The 23,094-nt window shown below is 39.3% G+C and overlaps 2 protein-coding genes across 2 annotated transcripts; one reads left to right on the top strand and one right to left on the bottom strand.

The window, feature by feature from the left end:
• Window positions 1-5,324: 5,324 nt before the first annotated feature.
• LOC103709377 (em protein H5) lies at window positions 5,325-6,295 on the top strand. The gene is made up of 2 exons (XM_008794680.4): window positions 5,325-5,801; window positions 5,893-6,295. The coding sequence occupies exons 1-2, from the start codon at window positions 5,687-5,689 to the stop codon at window positions 6,048-6,050; spliced, it is 273 nt and encodes a 90-aa protein (XP_008792902.1). The 5' UTR covers window positions 5,325-5,686; the 3' UTR covers window positions 6,051-6,295.
• On the bottom strand, window positions 6,286-16,796 carry LOC103709366 (chlorophyll synthase, chloroplastic). Its single transcript, XM_008794668.4, has 15 exons — window positions 16,569-16,796; window positions 16,433-16,477; window positions 16,252-16,343; window positions 13,831-13,918; window positions 12,467-12,552; window positions 12,262-12,348; window positions 10,345-10,410; window positions 10,161-10,244; window positions 9,529-9,590; window positions 9,298-9,373; window positions 9,150-9,212; window positions 8,961-9,042; window positions 7,198-7,274; window positions 6,853-6,900; window positions 6,286-6,768 (listed from the first exon to the last, which is right to left on the bottom strand). Exons 1-15 carry the CDS (start codon window positions 16,672-16,674, stop codon window positions 6,706-6,708), a joined length of 1,125 nt encoding a protein of 374 aa, XP_008792890.1. The 5' UTR covers window positions 16,675-16,796; the 3' UTR covers window positions 6,286-6,705.
• Between the last annotated feature and the right edge of the window lie 6,298 nt (window positions 16,797-23,094).

The following is a 23,094-nucleotide window of genomic DNA, read 5'->3' as shown; positions in this document are numbered from 1 at the left end:
CTGAAATGAGGATTGGTGCTACCTTTCCTTCTTTTACACCATTGACCAACTACAAAGTGACTATCGGCAACTATGTGCTAGCTAATTGCAATTAAACCACCATCAACTGCAATAAACTGCAACCCTGCCAATTGAGTGGTGTTGAGCATGAACTGTGCTCATTTGTTGTCTCCTGCATAGCCTGCACTTTTGGTAATTATATTTGTATCCTCGCATATTTTCTTCATGATCTAAGCATAGTTGAAATGAGAATTGGTGCTACCACTAAGCTTCAAACCAATTGGTGTAGGCGAAACATTAGAGCAGGAGAATCGTGCTAATAGATTTTGAGAAAAAAGTACGATGCATGTTTTGATAGGCATATTATCAATAGATAGGTGATTCTGTTGGTAATGAATTTCTAGCTCAATAATGGTACCAACCAAGATCTTCTGTGATAAACGAAATATCTATTGGCATATTTCGTACTTTCATATGATTTTTAAAGTTCAAACCTAGATAACACTAGGTCCATCAACTTATTTTGATTTTTCAGTCCCATATAGATATTGCGACGGTATTGGACAAATCTAAGCACCATGTCGGCATGAGGATAAGACCTTAGGACTGCAAAAATCTAGCTCCAACAAACCGAATCAGACTCATTCTAGTACAGAGGTCGAGTTGGGACTCAAATTAGGTTGGATTTCATGCTTGGCTCAAGGGGCTCATACCTAAGCCTGCACACCATTTTGACACTCCTAAACCCTTTTTTTCTCCTTGTTCTAGGCATATGCATGTAAGCTAAACTCATTGATTAATGCCATGGACCATGAGCAAGAAACCACTAGTCCTGCATTCTTGAATGCCCATCCCTTTATCTATTGGAGATACGCAAAATTGGCAGACAAGCCAATCCGGAGCTCAGCCTAATAAACACTCATATTGTAATAATAACTAGACAACTAATTAGTGTTTCATCTACCACAATAAGTCATGGAAGACATCTAATTGATCTCAAACTAGTTAAAACGTTGCTGCCGACGAAGATAACAATAAAAGACTAATCACACCTTGCAAACGATATTTATGTTCAACGAAGTTCTCAAGGCTTAGTCCAAAGAGCTACGTCGATTTATGTTAAAGATGATAATAAAAAAAAAGGACGAGAAAATCCATAACAATATGAATGGAATCAAGTTTTTAAACCTCGGCGTTCGCACGTATGCACCCGTCTGAACATGAGACAACCTCCTTCCACGTAATCGACAGCAGCCATGGCATCTTGACACAGGATGAAACTTTTCGCTAGACTCGAAGACTAGGTTTTGATTCCCTTCTTTGCCTTGCTTTGCGATGACCCAACCCAGTGCAAGACACAGCGGAAGAGCATTAACACGGGCGGACCACAGACTTGACGCATGACTTGACTACCGTACGAGCACGCGAACATTCCACGTGGAAGTGGGAATGCGCCTCCCCAACGTAAAAGAAGGGACCCGGATGGCCAACGTTGAACGAAAGAGTTGGAAAATTCCCTTTTTGATGCCTTCCTTTTTCCGGCGAGGAGTAATTCTTCTAAACTGCTGTTTGAAAGGTTCAACATGCACGGGGGGGTTAAGATGAGACGACTAGATCGAGTCAAAAACAGGCAACATGCTAAAAACAAGCACACCAGTTGTGGTGCAAATGAGTCAGGTTGGGCCCATTATCCTGGCACGTGTGACAACAAATTAGCTGAGCTCCAGATAAGCTACAAGTATAATAAACTGCAATGTAAAATTTATTTGGTTCGCGGAAATTTCTTTTTTCTTTGAAATATTTTTTTTGAGAAGCTGGTATATTATGATTTTTGCACATTTAGCTTATTATAAAAAAAGTGGCACATTCCAAATGATTTATGTGAGCATCTAATATTATACTTTTAACTAAAAGCTTAATAATATTTTTGGAAACAAAATTATTCTAATTTTCAGCCGCTGAAAATTAGCTTTCTATATTCTATATGAATTTTTTTTCATAAAATATAAAAATAAATTATTTTATTGGAAAACTATTTTTCGGTTTCAAAGCCTGTCTTGATCTAGTCAAGACCATTGGGCTTTGGCTTTGGGACTCTACGAAGGGCATCGGCTGATTCTATTTTGGAAGTTTCAAAGCGCGGCCAAACGCTTTTGTGGTTTTGAAGTGGGATCAATGGGAATGGCCAATGTGGCCGACGTCTCATTCTTCTTCAGCTGGTGCAGTGGACGTTGACCTTCAGTTGACTACATGAAAACCATCTTCTAAGTAGTTGCGCAATGACGCCGTCCTTGGAGGTTAAGTTTTCAAAAAGTAATGCCACGCCTCATCATCGTGTTCCCCACCTCATTTCTTATCCAAACTGCAAGAGGGGATTGGCACAATTGATGTCAGATTTGGCTAATCCACGCCAAAGCAGACAAGGAATAAATACAAACTGGCTGTCGAGAAAGATGATTCAAGAGTGACACATATACACACCATGTTTTCGAAAAAAGTAAAATCTTTAGATTCGGCGGATATTGCATGATTTATGTCGCATTAAAAGAGCAGCACAACATTTTTAAAGTTTAAAAGAACAAAAATTTATACGTTATGCCCGGTGGCTTTAATATGCGACAAAAGATTGGGGTTTTTTGAAGAACCAATCAACCTATACAATTCTTCAAATCAAACTATATGCACGCCAGTAGTTTTTTGGGGGGTTTGACATTTTTCTTCAACAGAAATACTGCACTAACTCGGATATGCAACTCAAAAACGTTACTCGGCTGGCTTGTTGAATTCACGTTGCTGCCTTTCAATTGGCATCGTGTGACTTGTGCTAGGTGATGGAGCAAAGAGAAGTGTGAAACAGATGAGTGACTTTTTTTGACTGATTTTTCTGAATTACTATGGTATTGCTCTTTGTTAATCCACTATAATTGATGGATACTATAAGTTATTTATATCGTATATCTTGGATGGTTCTTTGTGAAGTGGAAATTAAGTTTTCTGCTACATACCCCTGTCATACACAACACACTTTGAGATACATGACCAACGAAGGTCCATCTAGTCATGGTCAAGACTTTCTTGTCAATATCTACCATAATAAAATGAGCAGCCTTGAATTCTATGACTAACACGTTTCATTCTTAAGTATTATTATTGTTCTTATGCTTCTTTGTATATATAGAGATAATTGAATATATTAATTCCTATGATACCTTTCTTTTGAATTCTCCATATTTGTCACACGTCGTGATTGAAAATCCATAAATGCCTCCTCATTACTTATGGCTAAGTATAATCATCAAGAAAAAATCTGTTCAAAATGGTTTTATTTTGACAAACTAAATCTTGCTCCCAGGCACGCATGAGAATGTGACTCGTCAATTCTTCAAATAGCTCCCACATTTAGACTTTATATACAGAGATAATTGAATATATTAATTCCTATGATACCTTCCTTTTGAATTTCCCATATTTGTCACCCGTGGTGATTGAAAATTCATAAATGCCTCCTCATTTTCCTTGGCTAAGTATAAGCATCAAGAAAAAATCTGATCAAAGTGGTTTTATTTTGACAAGTTAAATCTTGCTTCCAGGCACGCATGAGAATGCGACTCGACAATTCTCCAAATGGCTCCCACATTTAGACTTTATATACAAAGATAATTGAATATAATATTAATTTCTATGATACCTTTCTTTTGAATTCTCCATATTTGTCACCAGTGGTGATTGAAAATCCATAAATGCCGCCTCATTTTTCTTGGCTAAGTATAATCATCGAGGAAAAATCTGATCAAAGTGATTTCATTTTGACAAACTAAATTTTGTTCTCATGCACACATGAGAATGCGACTCGACAATTCTCCAAATGGCCCCACATTTAGACTTTATATACAGAGATAATTAAATACATTAATTCCTATGATACTTTCCTTTTGAGTTCCCCATTTTGTCAGACCTGGTGATTGAAAATCATAAATGCCACCTCATCTTCGTTGGCTAAGTATAATCATCAAGGAAAAATTTGATCAAAGTAGTTTCATTTGTGTTATGCTTTTAGCTGAGTGCTTTCCTTGCTTGGTGCTTTCCGACCGTTCTCTTCCCGAAGTCAGACTACTACGTTTCCCCCCCAACCCCCTCGGGGGGAGTGTTTATATGGACGTTTCCCCCCCAACCCCCTCGGGGGGAGTCCTGGGTCCCGTGTGTGCTCGAATAAGATTTTTTTAGGATTCTATTGAGTTTCATTTATTGACTCCGCGGTGCTCCGATCCGGATGCCACGAAAATTTAGGGAAGCCTTTTTCTTAAAAGAGTTTCTGCGACCGGACAAACTAAATCTTGTTCCATGCACGCATGAGAATGCGATTGGACAAGTCTCCAAATGGCCCCCACATTTAGACTTTTTAGCATCTAAATAAGAATCTTGTGGACTAAGAATCCTTTTATCATCCAATTGAATGATCCCCTCTACATTCTTTCTGTTTTTTTTGACATTCTGGGATAAGAATTTGGGTTCTATATATTTTCATGGATGATAAAATGGCGTTGCAGCAAGCTGCACATCACATGGCACGGACACAAGATTAGAATCTTCGACGCATTTCTCTCTCTCTCTCTCTCTCTCTCTCTCTCTCTCTCTCTCTCTCTCTCTCTCTTTCTTTCTTTTTGAATTTTTCCCTTTCTTTATGGATCGCTATCTATTAAACAATTAGGCTCTCTTTGGTCGGAGGATTGGTAGAGAACAGAGACTTTTATTCCGCTTATCCTCGCAAATACCCAGTGACAGAAGACGAGGACAACAACCTTCCGCAACGACAAACCCCCGAACCTGACTCAAAAGATCCAAGGCCCATACGTAACCGACCTTCCATGGATGGCCGCGAATCCACCGTTGGATCGCCCATCGCACAGGTCTTAAAGCGATCTGAGCTTGTCAGACCAGTGGATTCGCGCGGAGGAAGGCTTTTCTTTTTGTCTCTTTTTGTTTAAGGTGATTTTTTTTTTTTTTTGGATAAACCGACTGCTCACACTAATCTCGTGTGAGCATTACCAATATAGCAACAAGCCAAAATACTCCACAACAGTGGAGAAACAGGTACCCAATGAGTCCACAAAATTTCTTCAGAATAATGAATAGCAAAGAAAGCGATTCAATCAGCAGCTCTGTGAATAATCTTCCTTTCGAATACCAATTTCGGAAACTCTAGTCACGGCAAGGGATAAGGGTAGGTCCGGAGGGGCGGCTACTTTCGGCGTGTTAACCGGAGGGTTCGTAGTTTAGAGGTGTTGCGAGACTCATCTACCAATTTCGGAAACTCTAGTGACGGCAAGGGATAAGGGTAGGTCCGGAGGGGCGGTTACTTTCGACGTGTTAACCGGTGGGTTCGTAGTTTAGAGGTGTTGCCAGACTTATCCCTCCGTCCCGCACTCTGGCACGGACTCGTGTCTTTACTCTCGCTGTAACACCAAACGTGTCGCCATGACACTTCTCATGGATCCCTCCCATTCCTACGCGTCTACCCTTAACGTGGCGCCATCTCCTTCCACCCCTCACCGCCCTTCACCGGTATAAGTTTCCACTCCAACTCCGCTTCCTGGACCCAGAAAAGCGAGTCGAGAGAGACATAAACGTCATTTCCTTTGCTTGCTTAGCGTGAGTAGTGTAACTGGTCCTCGGTAAGAGCCAAGAGATGGCAACTCGGCAGGAGAGGGAAGAGCTCGATGCGAAGGCGAGGCAGGGAGAGACTGTAGTGACTGGTGGGACTGGCGGGTTGAGCCTCGAGGCCCAAGAGCATCTGGCTGAAGGTTTGTTAATGTTCTCAAACTTTGATAACTTTCTTTCTTGGCCATTATTTTCTTTTTTGGTTATGGTTATTGTGTTTGGTGCGGCTTCTAGGTCGTAGCCGTGGAGGGCAAATAAGGAGGGAGCAGCTGGGAACGGAGGGTTACCAGGAAATGGGTCGCAAGGGCGGGCTCAGCACCATGGAGGAGTCCGGAGGGGAGCGTGCGGCTCGTGAAGGGATCAACGTCGATGAATCCAAGTTTAGGACTTAGATCCGGAACCATATGAACGCAGGGAGCAAACTAATAAGATATAGTTTTGTAGTAGGTAGCAGGGTGTACGTGTTGTCTGTGTCAAGCTAGCCTCACTGGGTCGAGGCTTTGTTTGGTAGTAAGGCTTTGCAGGTAGCTTGAGCCTCGTGAGTCTTTCTTTTTTCCATGTAACCTACTGTTTTATCTTAATGAACTAATAAGAAATAGCTAATAATATGTGAACTCGGCTCGTATCTGAATTGTATCTGAACTCAGTCACGTCAGTTTGTGCTAATAATATCTCAAGCAGGTGTGTAGTGAAAACCGTTTGAAGACACTTTAAATATACAAGCAAAAGTTGCTAATGCAAGTTACAGGTTCTAAGTGACGGAATAAAAAGAAAGCTACCAACGGGAAGCTGCGACTTCTACATTGCTACGTTGTGATGGTTCTTCTGGTAGTTCTCTCCCGTGCCCGTTTACTTGAAAATTGAGGAGAGGCTTATGGTCAATGGCAATGCTGTTACAATGGGAATCACAGAATCACAAATCTCTGCATCAAGCAAGGGGGTGAGTGGTTCATGGTTCACAATGTGAGGATTGGAAGATTCCGGGATGGTTCACATTTTTGTGATGCTGCTGTTGCACAGCAGACTGGTGTGACTCCGACGTGGGAATCAGTGGCTGGTAGCCAGGGCTGTTACCAGGAGACCCAGGATCAGGAAGGGTTGTGCACTAGCCTGCATAGAGGATGGATGGATGCAGGTTAGTTTTGAAGTATTACAAGTATGAACAGTAGGTAAGCGAGCCATAAGGACACTTGCCTGATATTTGACATCATACTTCACTGGATCCTTCAAGAAGTATTGAAACTGCAATATGATGATGAATTAAGAGTGAGATGCACCTTTCAAGAATGGAATGAAATACATCCTAACATACAGATTTTAGAGCTCATAAATTAGTCCAATTCAAAACTATTGCCAAGACATGGCTACATGACAGATCTAACTTTTCAGCTCATAAAAGCGAACCTTCTTGAGCTGCGTTTGTGTACTCAATTGTCCAAGTGGTGAACATCAGATGACCAGAAATAAAGTATCCCAAGAAGGTTGCTTTTAAACGACCCAAAGAACCTTAGCTTTTGAACCAAAAACCAGGAACCTCACCTGAAATACCACCTGTGGGATTATCAACCCAAGCAGTGCTAGTGCATATAATGGCTTACCAGCACCAAGCAGGTAACCTGCATTGATCATCAAAAACAAATATTTCATAGAATAGTTGATGAGCTAAAAGAGTAGTTGCATCCTGTAGGTAAACTAGCCTTTTCATCTATAAGTAGAAAAGGTAGCATGGTTTAGAAAAATCATGCGTTTAGTTTGACTTAGGCGTTACAGATCCAGACCTATCAAACAATCAAATTCATCTGAACAAGACCACTTAGGCAAAAAAAGATAGCTCCCAAGGAAGAAAAGAAAAAAAGGTGCAATGATACTATTGAGAGCAAATACTCGACAAGATAATTCACTCGAACCCAGAAGACAGCAGGAATGTGTGCACGAGAGAGATTCACTCGAACCCAGAAGACGGCATTCCTGCCGTATTTGGGGTGGGTTGGTGCGTGTCAGCGTGAATGAGTGTGGGCATGTAGAGAGGGGGGGGGGGGGGGGGGGGTGGTTGGTGCATGTCAGCGTGCATGAGTGTGTGCATGTAGAGGGGGAGAGATGCACCCATGTTTTACGTCTATCATCGGGTCAGCTATTTCTAAGATTGTATACTCAAAACAAAACCACCACCTTGCCACGCTTGACTTTTGTTTCATAACTATACATCTTTAGCATTAGTAGGTTTGCATCAATGTTTTGACTTTTGACTACAGTTAATTGTCATTGTTTCTTTTTGCCTCACTAGATTGCACTAGTATCTCAGCTGCCAGTAAAGTTGGGTAATAAGATTATCCAGATGATGTCCTGTAGCCAGTTCTTCTGCCTTGTATAGCCTAAGTCACACTAAGCAGATCTTGGTCAAAACCGTGGAGCTCCATACATTGTTGGAATCTACCTATTGCAACAACTATTCAACTACCTCCATTGCCACATAACATTTTCATTTGTTAGTTCGGCTTTCTGCAAAATCTCTCGTGACCATTTATGTCACAACCAATTTACTCATCAGCATCTTTGCAAATATGCTGTTTCCAACTCATTAATTGTACCAGAGACTCCTTAAGATTGTGATTCCATAAAGCATCACCGTCGCATATCAGCTCATCCTGTAAACACAATGCCTTGATGGATGTTCAATCTGCATGTAGTCAGAGTTGGACTTTGTTGTTTTACCTTCCCTTCAGTTGTCATTTTGCATCAGCAACATATACTGCAATCTGCATAATCAGCTTATCTGTGATGTAATCTCCTAGTCTATAAGCTGCCTTTAGTTTGAGGTGTTATGGAAAACAAACGAGGCCCAACAGTATTCCAAAAGCCATTTTCCTGGGCCCTGGCAATGGTGGCATTATGCATGGCACGAGGGTTATTGGTGCTTTAAACAACCAACTCATGAGGAATTACACCAACCCTGTGCAGGGCACCAATCTCAAGTGGAAAGCCGGCGTCTGAGCATTGTTCATTTGTAATTAACTAATTGTTGAACAGTGTCTGAGCATATGTGCATTAGGTGCAAGTTTTTTAACGTCATATACTGGTTACAATTTTCCAACGGGATGTGAATCACGTCTCCCACCTTAAGTGTCCGATTTAGAAAAGAATGTCCTTGTTGAATGTTCCTTAATTATCAGATCTTCAAATGCTATATCACAACATCAAGTGGTTGTCATCCAAGACTCTGGTGGTATTTGCAGCTACTAGCTTAATTGTATATAGGAAGATGGATGGACTTATAGAACACAAGAAAACCAGAAATGTCATACCTGCGATTGATAACTGAGTAATATCAATTGCACCAGCACATATCCATTTGGCAGTATCAATACCAAAAGCAACTGGAAGTGACTGTCAAAAATAGTACGAGAAGCTATTTGAGTAACAGCATTGGAGGAATGAGTATTCTGGCTTTCAAAAACACCAGATAATTAAAATAACAAATGTGCAAAAAATACCTGCAGTCCTAAAGCCCTGTCTCCTTCGATGCTCTTGAAATCATTAACAATGGCAATCCCCAGCTGAACAGAAAAATAAAACACTGTATTTAGGATTGGTGAATTTATATGATTACAAAACTAAATTGCAAAACAAAAAAAAAAGTACCCCTGCTATGCTGTACAACAGTGTGAGTACAATTATGTCAGGAGTAAGGGTTCCAAACAGAGATTGACCAGCCCACCTGTCAGTTATAGAGATAAAAGGAGTCACTCCATATACGCTGAAGCTCACAAGGTCTAATGGATGTGAACTTTGCAATTTTTTTCAAAGAGGTCATGTGCAAAGTAGCAGCATAGTAGAACTCTTAAGAGTAAATTACAGCACATAATTCCATACCATGGCAAACTGATGTAACTTGCCCCTAAAGCAAAATTTCCAATCCATCCATTCTGCTTGAGCTGCAATACATAAAAAGTGTCACAAGATGTGAGAATCCGTGCGGGCGTGTATTTAGTCCTACATCCGTTATTCACCGAGGAGATCTTAGGTACTTATACAGGACTAAGGAACTCAAATAATACCTTCTAGCTAGTCATTTTGGGTGAAGTCCTGGGTTGTTACAAATAGTATCAGAGTGAACTCGGCCCATAGCCTATATAGACTAGGGAACACTACAGCATAAGTTAATAGAGATTGACCACGGGCCTATTGTGATGCATATGATTAGCGATTAAATTTGAATGGATATGAACCCTTAGCCTGACGATAACGTCAGAGCTTAAACGGAGAAAGTATGTGAGGACCCGTGCGGGTGTGTGTTTAATCCTACATCGGTTATTCACCGAAGAGATTTTGGATACTTATACAGCACTAAGGAACCCAAATAATACCTTCTAGCTAACCATTTTGGGTGAGGTCCTAGGTTGTTACATAAGATCCACTATATCTAACAGTGGACATATATGAAGAAAAGTTTTGTCTATTTCAGCATTGATGCAACTTGTATGAAACAAACAATGTGCTTATACCTTTAATGGTGGAGCTGAATATATATAAGAAAGCAAGGATCCACCCAAAGCTAGATAAAGGATAACAGGAACCTTGTGCCCGGCCTGAGAAAAAGAAAAACATGCGTGAATTCACATTACATGAACATTTATGCAGGAACTTTGATTTATATTATCAAAGTAGAACATCTTTAGGTAGACCTACCCACACATCTAATAAACCTGCCAAGCTGAGGCCTCCTAAAAGCAGCAACCAGATCTGAGTTATAACCTGAAAGAGTAGCTCTGCTATAAATTGATGAAAAATGTGATTTATTTGCAGTTGGCTGTGTAAAGTGCCATCAATTCATGAGTATATGAACAGACTGGCTTGTTAGAATGAATATACCAAGAAAGAGTAGCTCTACTATAAATTGATGAAAAATGAGATTTATTTGCAGTTGGCTGTGTAAATTGTCATCAATTCATGAGTATATGAACAGACTGGCTAGTTAAAATGAATATACCCAACAAGCCAACAATTGAAGGTTTTACATGCTAAAGTAAATCTTTTGATCTAGATCATCAAACATTGCATACGATTTAGGGGTTGGCAGGAGTATCTGGAACCAAATAAATTGGCTGGCATCAGCTTGTATATTGTACCGAGACCGAAATAGATTAAAAAGGTAACGTAATATACCAAGTTTTCTTTTCCAATCTATTTCAGATTTTTTTTCCTTATTTGTTTTGGACATTCTTGCATGTCCAAAACAAGCACTCAGCCAGTGCAGGAGCTTTCGAGTTTTTTAAAAGCAGATGAAGGAGGAAGAAAGAAGAAAAGAAGTAAAAAGAAGGAGAAGAATGAGATAGACAGACAGAGTGAGAGAGAGAGAGGCTAACAGCTGGTTCTCCTTTTTCTCTCACTGATTTCTACCCATCACTTTAAAGAGAAAAAGAGGAAAAACTCCATGATGGAAGTTAGTATGTAGAACTCACGGTTATTCTCAAAGTTTCCAGAAGTTGAGGTGATGGAATAAAGTTCTCAGAAGCACAAGGTGACCAAACATTGTAAGTAATGGTGAACCATCATTAGTTAACTATGACTAAAAATAGAGATGAAATTCTAAACATGACCGCTCTCAATTTTGACGAGTGTCCTCAATTTTGAGCAGCATCCCAGTAGTGAGGGAGATAAGTCATCGAGTCACACAAGATGTCTTATAGCCTGTCCAAACTTCTAAAAGTAGATCACCAATAAAACATATGTGATTTCTGAGTTGATCTTCTTAAAAATAAACAGAAAAACAGTGACACTAATTTCATAAATTTGCTAGAACTATGAACAGGTCAAAATAGTTTCCACTAACTTCACCATTAAGAACAGTTTCACTCTAATAAATAATTTGGATTTCTCAAGAAGAGAATCAACAATTTCCAAACTTAATGAAGAGGTGCATTCAAGTAGCCAATTACTATTTTCTATTGAACAACTAGGTATGCGTGAAGAAATTTTAAGGGCATAAGTTTGCAGTTGCTTGGACAAATCTGTAGCTCCATTTCTTAAAATAAGATTAACTAATAATTTGTAAAAGATACCATGATTAGAGGCTGACACCTGTCAAGAAGATACTCTGGATCATATTATTCAAGCAGAACATTTATGCGTTTAGCAAAAGCTTACTAGTGGAAGTGAGCTCCTGCAAGAATATCATTATATGTATTATCAGGACATGTTTGTGAAGCAGATGGAAACCAAGACAGACAAGGGAAATAAGGAAGCACAACGACCACCAATTAAAGCCTACACAATCGAGCAGCTTTCATGAATTTAAAGGGAAGTGATCGATGCACGTTGGCATACATGGAGGCACAGAAGGGAAATGAGCCATAAAACAGGAAGGAAATCTTAGAAAGGATTTGTTAATGGAGTTTAGATCGACTAAGGAGAGCTTTCTTCTACCTTGGAAGACCGTAAAATAAAAGATCTCATATTCTTGTGCATTTCTCATACCACTTCCTTTTAGACAAACAAACGCCAAATGAATCATTAATTAGTAAATGAGTGAATGAACGGAAAGCAAGTCAAGAGAATCAAATACCAACTTACAAACAACCAACATGGTTTGTAAAATTCACAGACCTCATTCTCAGATATTGCTCCTGAAGGAATGGGACGGTAAGGCTCATTGATTGCATCAATTTCTCTGTCATACCAATCATTAAGTGTCTACAGACAAAAGAAGAAGGAGAATGAAAATGGTAGACTGAAAAATTTACAGAATTTTCTTGGTTTTCAAGCAAGCTGTCAATTTACATCTGTGAGCAGATTAACAATGCAAGCTAACCTGTGTGAAGCCTGTAAGGCATGGTCCAGACATCAGCATGCAAACAATAGCTTTAGCTACATCTTCCACGGTCCAGTGAAAATTTCCTGAATAACAAACATAAAAGGTCAGCAAAATAAATAAAGCTACATCTTCAATATTCCAGTGAAACTTTCTAGAAACAAAAGCAGATAAAGTTCATAAAAGAGGCATATAATCAGCACTCCACAAAATGTTCAGATTTGTCAGAAACCTGAAGAAACACTTCAAAAGCTTCGCTAAGGCATCTATCACTTGCAGCTCAAGCAAAACCAAGTGTAAAATTTACATATATCGAGCATCCAGACTTAAATATTTTAAGTGATGTCAGTAGAGAAATCGAGTATTGACTAGGTAACACATTTATGGTTTGTTTAGCAGAGGAGATGTTTCATGTAGCATGTAGGAGATGGATACATTTGTCCAATTGGATATATGCAGAGAATCTTTTAGTTTAACAAATAAACAGATACGAAGGTAAATCTTGAAAATTATAGGCGTAACTCGTAAGCATATTTATGAACATATATATGCACAAATCAGTCAATACGTATCACTGGTTCAATGCAAATGGATGGTAATGTTGGATTAACATGCAGGAGTTTTCTTTCTCAGTAGGTACGGATTGTAGATAGCAACGTACTATAAAAGCAGATAGAGTCGCAAAATGTATAAATAACACTAAGATGGCAGAAAGCAAATGGAGTTGGGTAAATCATAAGAAAGTTGTGACAAAAGTACCTTAACCAACAAGCCTTATTCTATCTGATATAAAAATGGTTTTATGATTTAAGTGTGTTCCATCATTTTACGACAAGCTCTTGTTCTTAGCTCAACCACTATGAATTAATTAGAGTTCGTAGCGGAACATTTTTGAAGAAGAGAGAAGCAAATTATGATCTGCCACATCCAAATGATGGCAAGGTATGCTATCTCGTTGGTTAAGTAATTTAAACCTATACAACTAGGGAACCATCCAAATTTAACCTATACTTTAGCGTTGATATGATGAGCAGAGAACACAAGGTTTTGAATAAAAAACCATGTCCAATTCAAAGGCACAAATTATAAACCCCAAAGCCAAACTAAAATACAATTGCTAAGCATCGTGTAAAGTGTAAAGAGTTTACATTAGATGCTGCAGGATATCTAAAGACATTCTACAAAGTTAACTGTAAACAGGCTAAGATGTTCATATTCTAATAGAAATTTTTTTGTGAATATAGCTGTTGTTAGTGGAAATTTACTTCTCAGAGGAGTTATGGTCTCTGGTAACTCTAATTATCAAGTTGCAATATATTAAGAGAAATACCAACATCACATTATGACAAGGTCAACAAAATTACCAGAAGCAGCAGCTCCACATACAATTCCCCATACCAACGGAGGCCAAGTGACAGGTTTGGTGAGTTGAACACGGATCTTCCATTTATCCTATTTGCAACAAATCATAATCAGTCAATAAATTAGCACTGGATTACAGACAACAGAAGAATTGCATATTCCTGCATAAAGAAACAGCAAATTGTATATGCAAGTACCAACAGCATTACTGATTTTAGTCCACATCAAGTGACGGTCACTAATTTGGAGCTAATATTTGATAATCATATCACTTTGGAGTCTGTGGTGTAGTGATAATTATCATAGGCAAACCTTTCTTCATTCAGCAAGAGAGACAGATATTATTTTTCCATGCAGTAACAGTAAAATGTAATTTTCCATACTTATGTCTTTCCATTTGCAAATTTGGCAATTTAGGAAGTTATAAATCTGCCGTCTATGCACCAAAATGTAAATACCCTCCTGTAGGTTATAGATACAGCATCCTGTATTAGAGTTTCAAATTACTTGGCTACATCAATAGGCAGTTAAAATGCTTCAATTACTGGGACTAGGAGATGAAATCATCAATAAACTGAAGTATGAAACAGGAGGAAAGAAGACTGATCAGCTGGTTGAATGTGAAAATGCAGGAAAAATCAAGGTCGTCAGTTTGATCCTTGATGACCGGAGAGATATTTGAAGAATGTGAAATCAAAATCTATGGAATAAAATGAAACAGCCAGCATAAAAACAGATGACATTTAATGTTGTTGCTGCTAGAATCTGAGGTTGGCTATGTCCCAAGGTGAGATAAAGGTCGGCTGCGATCTTAAGTGAAAAGCTTCGAGCTTATGGATGGTGGAGATATTGGTGATGTGGTTGACCGTCCTCCCAAATGCAAATCCAATCCAACATAAAGTCCTCTTGCTGGAGGTTCAGGGGACCCTTCGACGCTCAAGTCTAGCGAATTCTAAGAAAAAAGTGGAAGAAAGAGAGAGAGAGAGAGAGAGAGAGAGAGAGTTTATAGAGTAAGTGTAGAGTCAAAAGAATGACTTACCTGAGGATCTCTAAAGAATGGGATCGGTATCCATTATCAGGATTAACAAGGCATACAATAACTGCCTCAATCGTGCAATTATGGCCAAGCTGGCGTAACCATCATTGAGATCATGTCCATGTTACCGATGGGCATTAATCATCTTTTAACGGTCTTTAATGAGATGCGTAACGCTTCGTTAGTGCTTGATTGGGGCGGAACTGCACTTTGGCAAGCACCAAGGTAAATTACTTCGGATCATACCAAGGTCAAAAACTTCTGTCAACCTAAGGTCAGGTTGGCAAATATTCTCCACATCACAAACTCTTTTTTTTTCTTTTATGAAAATCCTATGACTCCAAACTCAGTAGCAGAGCGGAGTATATTTCACGATGCTCTGCATCTTTGTGTTTTCTTGATTCCTTTCCTTGAAGTACTCTAGAGTGCAATAATTTTTTTGAGTCACACTACAAGGCTATAATGAGAAGGACTTCTCACGGCATTCAATGACATAATATCAAACAAAGTAAGTACATGGAGGTATTCACTGTAAGAATGATATTACTGATTTCCTAATAAGCTTTCATATCATTTTTGTTAATCATATGGTCTAAGTTTCACCATACAAGTTTCCCACTAGTATTGAATACATGTATGTGAAGGTGTTGTCTTGTATAGAGTATCAATCTCAATTCTCACCTATATATTCTTATATATTTAGTAATATCTTTCTTCCAATAAAGGACTCACTTCTACATTTGTAGTTGCAGAACAGATCATCAGCATACGTAAGTATTCTAACATCTACAAGGTAAAAATAATGCCCTTGTGAGAGCTGTAACCATCTAGAATTCAAATCTTTTCAAAAGAGCTTGCTGGGTGTCCATCCGAAGAAAAGAAGCAAACAATAATTTTTATACAAAAAGGTTATAGAAAAGATAATTAGAACTTAGAAGTTACCTTCCAAGTGAATAAAGTCTCTCATGGTATCCCAAAAAGGGTACGTATAGGTAAACTCAACCACCACGCGTTGTCTGAGCTAGTTGGCATCAGCTTTATCGAAACTAATTTCATAGCAGGGCATCAACTAGGGATATCTTTAAGTGAAAGCACCTTTAACAAACCCCCAGCTTTAACATAATTATTTTACATTTGATTCCCCCATTCATACCAAAAGAGAAGAAAGTCCAGTCAGAAACCATTTCTTTTTGCTAACTATCAGGATTTCGAATCAATCCATCCCAGAAAAGCCCTACTTTTTCCTCATATTTCGATATGATTCCTGTGAGTATTTAAATGCATTTAAGTTCAGCAGAAAAGGAGTCACATATCAGTCTCTAGCATTCAAGCCCAAGCCCATAGGGGCAGCACGAAAGCAAGAGAATGGAATAGATCTAGAGCTCACCGACTCCTGCGCCGCTCCCTTTATCCCGAGAAGCTGATTGAAGCTCGAGCCTCCATTGCTCGCTGGAGCCTTATCCGGAGCCGTGGCTTTCACTGTACTCAACCAATCCAAACCCACTAAATTACACCGAATAACCCAATACCCAACCAGAGAAACGCAAACAAAGAACAAGAGGCCAGACCTTCGTTAGCATCGGTTTCTGCCGCCCTCACCGTCAGTTTCCTCCCTGAGATTTGATTCGCATCCTTAGTTCGCTCAATTGGATGGAATAGATAACGAAATATAAGAGGGGCAACTATCAGAGATTGGAGAATTACTGGTGAGAGAAAGCGGGGGCGACCGTCGCCCCACCGTGGAGCAAAGGCGGTATGGAGTTCGGTTCGATTGAGCGATGGAGGTAGCGCCGAGGAGGATGGACGCCATAGCCAGTGGGACGGAAGGGGGAGCGAGAGAGAGAGTAGGGAGTGGAAGCGAGTGGTATCTCTGTGCCTCGTCCGGGGTATGGGCGTGGACCGTGAGACGGGCTCGGAAGGCGGATAGCCTGTTGGGGTTCCAGTGTCCCGCGGGTTTAAATCAAGCCACGCTCCGGCCCTCTCTAAAGTTCTTTCATTCCTGTGATGCAGGACATTTTAACTTTCCAAACTTGGGACATTACATTCACCTCCCATTTAGATCACCGTGTATTGTAGGACGGTAATGATACATCGAGCCTTGCGTGTTGCAGGGATTGTTGTTTCATGTACAGCGTGTACATGAATGTAAAAGGACCGTCTTGCAGTATATCAACTAACATGATTGTAGAATTAGCCTCTAAAATTTACGAAGTCAGGAGGCAGGTTTGAGAAGATGAAGGCCCAAATAGACACCATGGGATATGAAAAGAGACCGTCTCCCATTCAACCCAACTTTCCACGGACCAACAATTCTATTATGATAGGACATTAGCCCGGAGCTAACTCCTACGTAATTGCTAAGTATGTGTCTGTAGGATAGCTCACCGTTATGTGACAAATGATGATGATGATGAGATATAAATAAATAAATAAAACTTATACGTCACTGATCCTATTCTAATAGGGTGCTTTTATGGCTTACACAGTTACACTGGAGGTGGCCCGTGGCATTTTGTAGACATCTAGCTCGAAGACTCCAAGTTGTTTCCTTGCGTAAGCTGACGGGTGATTGATATCATGTGTCGTGTAAAGATGCTGGCAAAGGCGAATATCTTGCTCCATTTAATCACTCGATTATGGAGATTTTTAAATTAGAGAGAGAGAGAGGGAGGGAGATTGAAGAGAAACACGAGGAGCAGCACAACAAACAGAAACTTGGCTTGGATTTGTTACCGGGCCAGCCGGTCACATGATGCCAAAAATGCCACGCCCTTTAACTCGGACGTCTCCCTCTTTTCAATTCATAAGGTGTCTTCTGAGTGGCTCGCTACATAAACCGTCATTCAGTTTGCTGCTCCATTAGCCTCATGATATATATGCATAGTATGGAATGAACTCCTCCGTCACTGCTCGGGCACCTATGAATGCAGCTAATCATCATGGTCGAATCATCCTCCAGTAAAATTGAACTCGTTTGAAACACCTACCGTGCGTAACGTACGTCCATTCAGACCGCCCGCAATTCTATCCGAGAAATTGAGGCATCGAAAATCTGACAATTTTCTGTTGCCACCGTCCTAGAGTCATCCCACTTTCCTCCTTCCTCCATCTGAGACTAGACTGAGCCATCAAATCCGGCCGTGGACTTTTCCCCAGCCGGCTGCCGGATCGTACCCCGCACGTTGCGCCGGCAGCGAGAAATAATGGGCAGACGCTGGGACCGGGACGGCACGGATGTCTCGGTTTAAGACAAAATTCGGGCTCGTCGTCGTCTCGGGTATAATGGGCAGACGCTGGGACCGGGCAGGGGACGAGAAGACCATCAGGGCACCCATGAAAGAGATACTGGGAATTACTTCTGGGTTCAAGTAAATGAAACAGGAATGCCATATGCCTTCAGATATATTACGCTCTGAGTCGAGATTCCGGTTTCCAGGTATACTTCAGTTGACAACTGAATCTGATCCAAGAAGTCTCCAATTTGATTGTAAAACAGAACCCGGTCCCATGGTGTATTGATCCACTTATATCCGATTTTCAAATTTTAAGTTGGATCCAGATTCGCATCTCCACCTCCGCCCTCTACCAATGGAAGTCGAGTCCTTCCAAACCTCACCTGTCTTACATGAGGTGTTGTAAATTTAGGAAATCCTCAACGTTCAGGACCAATGTTGGACTTCAAGCCTTCTCTTTTGGATTTGATTTGAGAGACTTTCCTCTCTATTCTTACTAAGAGCCGATTGAAAAAAATACTGGACATTTTGACCTTAGCTTGAACCGACCTTCTTGACTTTAGCCATAACCAAGGTGAACAAATTCGGTAAAAACTGAGGTGTCTCTTTTGCTCGTGCTAATAAAATCAGCAGTTATGATAACACCGCAGTTATTGTATGATCGGTATGATTAACGCGCATGTTGCTCATGTGGAACAGTTACCATGTTGTAAATGTGCAGCCGACCGTCACCATATAGTTAAGGCATGTTGCACCAAATCAAATAACGAAATTATGTTTTGCCCTATACAAGAATTCTTGGGTAACTTCATTTGGAGATTCCATTCTATAATTTTTCTTCCTTCCACATTGTTGCTCTATTATTCTGACTTAAGCATTAGTTGGTCACTGGCTGAAAACCTTCCAGCAAGCGGACTTTTTGCAAGCTGGCCTCGGTGACAATCAGCTTTTCCTCACCTCAATATCACTTCACTTGACTTCTCTTCAGTTCTCATCAATCTTAGAGCAAGCTGAGCAGCATCTCAACCTCGGTTCAGAATTTAGCGACAACAAGAGCCAATTTGGATATTCTTAGAGAACTTGGTCAAAAATTCTATAAGATTTATGGATTGGGTTATTTATTTAAGCATGGCTCTATCAACCAATACCTCTTGGTCCAAATCATGTAGAAAGAAAAAAAATATCTTCATGAGTCTTTTTTTTTTTCCTATAGTCCAAAGGCTAGATTTGGGAAGACCCTTAGAAGATACGGGCTAAATGGGCCGGTAGACTTGATTTGTGCAATTTTTTAGCCTAATTCTATAGAAATATCCAAAGAATCCCTAAGAAAGCGTTTGATGACCAAAATGGGATTACCAAAGTGATCTAAGATGATGGGCAATCCTCGTCCTATGATAATTTGAAGCAATTAATAATATATATATATATATGTGTGTGTGTGTGTATGTGTGTGTGTGATGATAAGCTTTTATTATTAAATAAAACTTATATATAAGTAATTATGTACTTGAGGTGGCAACAATGTATTAGACTATTGTCTAAATGAAAGGAGACATGACATGTGCACCATTGCTTGTTCTTTTCCATGACGCTATTCTCTATTGTATTATGCTCTACCCCAATATCTAGTGCACATATGCAGCTCCAAGAATTTTGTGCTTAAAGAATTCTGATCAAAAATTTTAGATTGAACTAAAGCACCATTGTCCTTTCCTTTTTCATGGAGCTAGTCTCTATTGTATTATGCTCCACGCCAACATCCATTGCGCAAACAGCTCCAAAAAAACTCGTGCTTAAGGAATTCTGATAAAAAAATTTAGAAAATAGATAGATCCGCGGGACAGATATGCAGAAAAAAAATCTATGCATCTCATATTCCATACAAAAGAATCTATACACTTCATATCTACAAACAGATCTACAACACACAAAAAAAACATAATTTATTGCATGGATATTAATGTTCAAGAAAACAAGACGGATTTAATCAACTATAAGTAATAAAAAACAAGAAATAGATGAATTAATACATCATGAAATTAAGAAATCATTGCAGTAAAAAAAAGAATGGGGAAAGAAAGATCTGAAAGAAATAGGATAAAAATCCAAATACGTAATGGACAACGCTTTCTCGCGGATGCTCTTTCTTGAACAACACTTTCTTGAGGTCTTCCATATCTAGTGCGCGAAAATTTGGCCAACATTCAACCACTGGATTGAGAGGCAAAATTGCCTTAAATTTTTATCCTAAAATCACTGTGTTAGGATGATCCCAGATATTTATCCTTAATATTGGATTTTCCATCTCTAGGTTTGACAATGATTTAAAAAGTACGAATGATCTGAGATCATTGTCATACAAGATCATTAGGATGTAACATAATGATCTTATCACTTTCATCGGGATCATCTCCGATCCTGTGCAGATCATCTTTGATCGGATCGCCTCGTACCAAGCATACTGCTGTGATTATAAGTCATCGCACTCTCATTGAATATTACAAAACGGGGAAAACATGGCGGAACGCGAGTGCAAATGGTTAGCTCAATGGTCTAATCGAGAATTTGTTTGTATTATTGATAAGCCGAATATATTTTTGTGCAAGATGCCACGACATAGAACCTTTTCAAATTAACGATTGTAACTTGTATCATACAAAACAAAGGCGATTGCTATCATGATGCAACATTTGCACGTTTCACAACGAAGCAATTAGCCGTTCGCCATCTATGAGCATCGGGGAGTCTAGCGTTAAAACTTGAAACCACATGCTTTTTCTCTAGGTGACCTGATCACATATGACTCATTAAATAAAACAAGTCACATCACCTGAAATCAAACTGACATAATTAACTCATGACAAGTTGACAACCTGGTTAATCTATAAATCCATTGCTATCATCTTACTTCACGTCTAATTGACTCTTTGCTCCGTATAACATGGAAAGTTGAATGAGTTGATGATGGGTCACGTCCAGTGCACGTCAAACCTCTAAATATGGGTCCAAACATGATCATGATCATATTAATTCCGTGACACGATCATAATAATTCAACCTGATGCGTATACTGTAATGCACGTCAAACCTCTAAATATGGGTCCAAACATGGTCATGATCATATTAATTCCATGACACGATCATAATAATTCAACCTGATGCGTATCCAGTAATGCACGTCAAACCTCTAAATATGGGTCCAAACATGACATGTGAACTTGGCCGGTTGGGTCCAAAAGGCAGTGTCGGCGGAGTTCACCCCTTGCTCCGTAATATTTGGATGATGACGAGTGAGGATATTATATTTCAGACTATGCATGTATATCGCGAAGCTAGCAGGGCAGCCAACTAGATGGCGACATATGTAGAGAGCCACTATGAAGGCACCCTATAGACTGAGGAGGGAGGGATGCCCGGAGCGCTTCAGAACCTTTTGTTTTCTTATTCGATTAGGTGTATTCGTACTCGTATTGTATGAAGAAGGTGCTAGGACGAATGCAGCTCTCATCACATCAGGGGTGGGGACGGAGCAGAAGACTAGATAGAACAGCCGCCCTATGGCCTTTCCCAATCCGCTTTCCTATCACTAGATCCTCAACAAACCTCCCTAAAAAAAACACAATGCATTTATTTTTCTTTAACAAAAAAAAAAATATGGCACAAGCTCATATAGTTTGTTGCAAAATTGTCGTGGCACAAACAGGCCGAGTTGATGTGAATATTGTTAAAAAAATATTTGTTTAGAAATTATTATATATTTATTTTATAAAAATATTATAAAAAATAATTTACTAAAAACATAGAAGATTAAAAAAAAAAGCTATATATACTGCTTTAGGAATATGTATTTTCTTCCTATGTACATGTTTACGGCTATCTGTCCCCAAGGCATAACAATCCGACTTAGCATGATTGTCGAAGAGGTTTGACCCGACCGGTTTCTTCAAATGCCCAGATGAAAAAAAAAAAAAACTTAGAAGGAAGAGGCTTAAAAGAAGAAAAAAATAAAAAAAAAAAGAGAAGAAATCTTTGTATCATCTTAAGAAAGCTGAGAAGTAGTTATTTGTATTTAGTTTTTCAAAACACCTGCCGAAGAGGCTATTTAAACATCTAAAGACGTAAAGCTGGTATATTTATTTTTTAATTTTTTTAAAGTTAAAACTCCCACAAATATGATATCAATTTGCGTTACCCATACTTAATCAGATCAATCTATCAAATCCAAACCAACCTATTTATTAAACTGGTTAACTGTAATTGCGTCGGTTCCATGCTTATTGCACAGATCAGGTTCAAATTTTCACATATTAAAGTTTTTAAGTTTTGTTTATTGCAACTCCGGCGTAATAACGGCACTTACTGCTCCGTTTATCTAAATCTATATATGTATATATATAATCCAAAAATATTTGCATCCAATCCAAACCCACTAACTGCATGCTTGATGGAGGACGGCCACCCGTATAGCCCAAAACACCACTCATCTCATCATATAGCCTAAAACACTACTCATCTCATCATTGCATGGATTAGGATTACAGAAAAGTAGCTTCTTTTAATAAACCTAGAATTGTTTACTGCTTTAATGGAGGATTGGTTTTCAACGCGAGATTTCCGGCCACACCAACCGCAATAAGCGTCATTGAGATAAGGTGGAGATCAGGAACCGATAGCAAGGACGGATAAAATGCGTTCTTATACGGGATCTTCGCATTTAGATAAGGTTACTCGGCTGATTGGAATACGTTCTTATATGGTGCTTTTTTGTTTTTTTTATGCACACATTTCTCCACTCGGTGCATCGAGTAATGGGCGTGGATTCTTGGACAGTAGTCCATTTAGGACCAAAATGTTTTTTTAGAGCATGGTGTTTTCTAGCCAAGTAGATATTGGATGATATTTTTGATTGCTACAAATGGTATTAGAGCAATTCTAGCTCATAATTTGTGGACTAGGAAACGCTGTAGAACTATTTGAGTTGACTACAAGCTAATCAT

The sequence above is a fragment of the Phoenix dactylifera genome, chromosome 3, assembly GCF_009389715.1.
Source record: "Phoenix dactylifera cultivar Barhee BC4 chromosome 3, palm_55x_up_171113_PBpolish2nd_filt_p, whole genome shotgun sequence".
NCBI lineage: Eukaryota > Viridiplantae > Streptophyta > Magnoliopsida > Arecales > Arecaceae > Phoenix > Phoenix dactylifera.
This window is presented reverse-complemented; position numbering and strand designations above follow the sequence as displayed.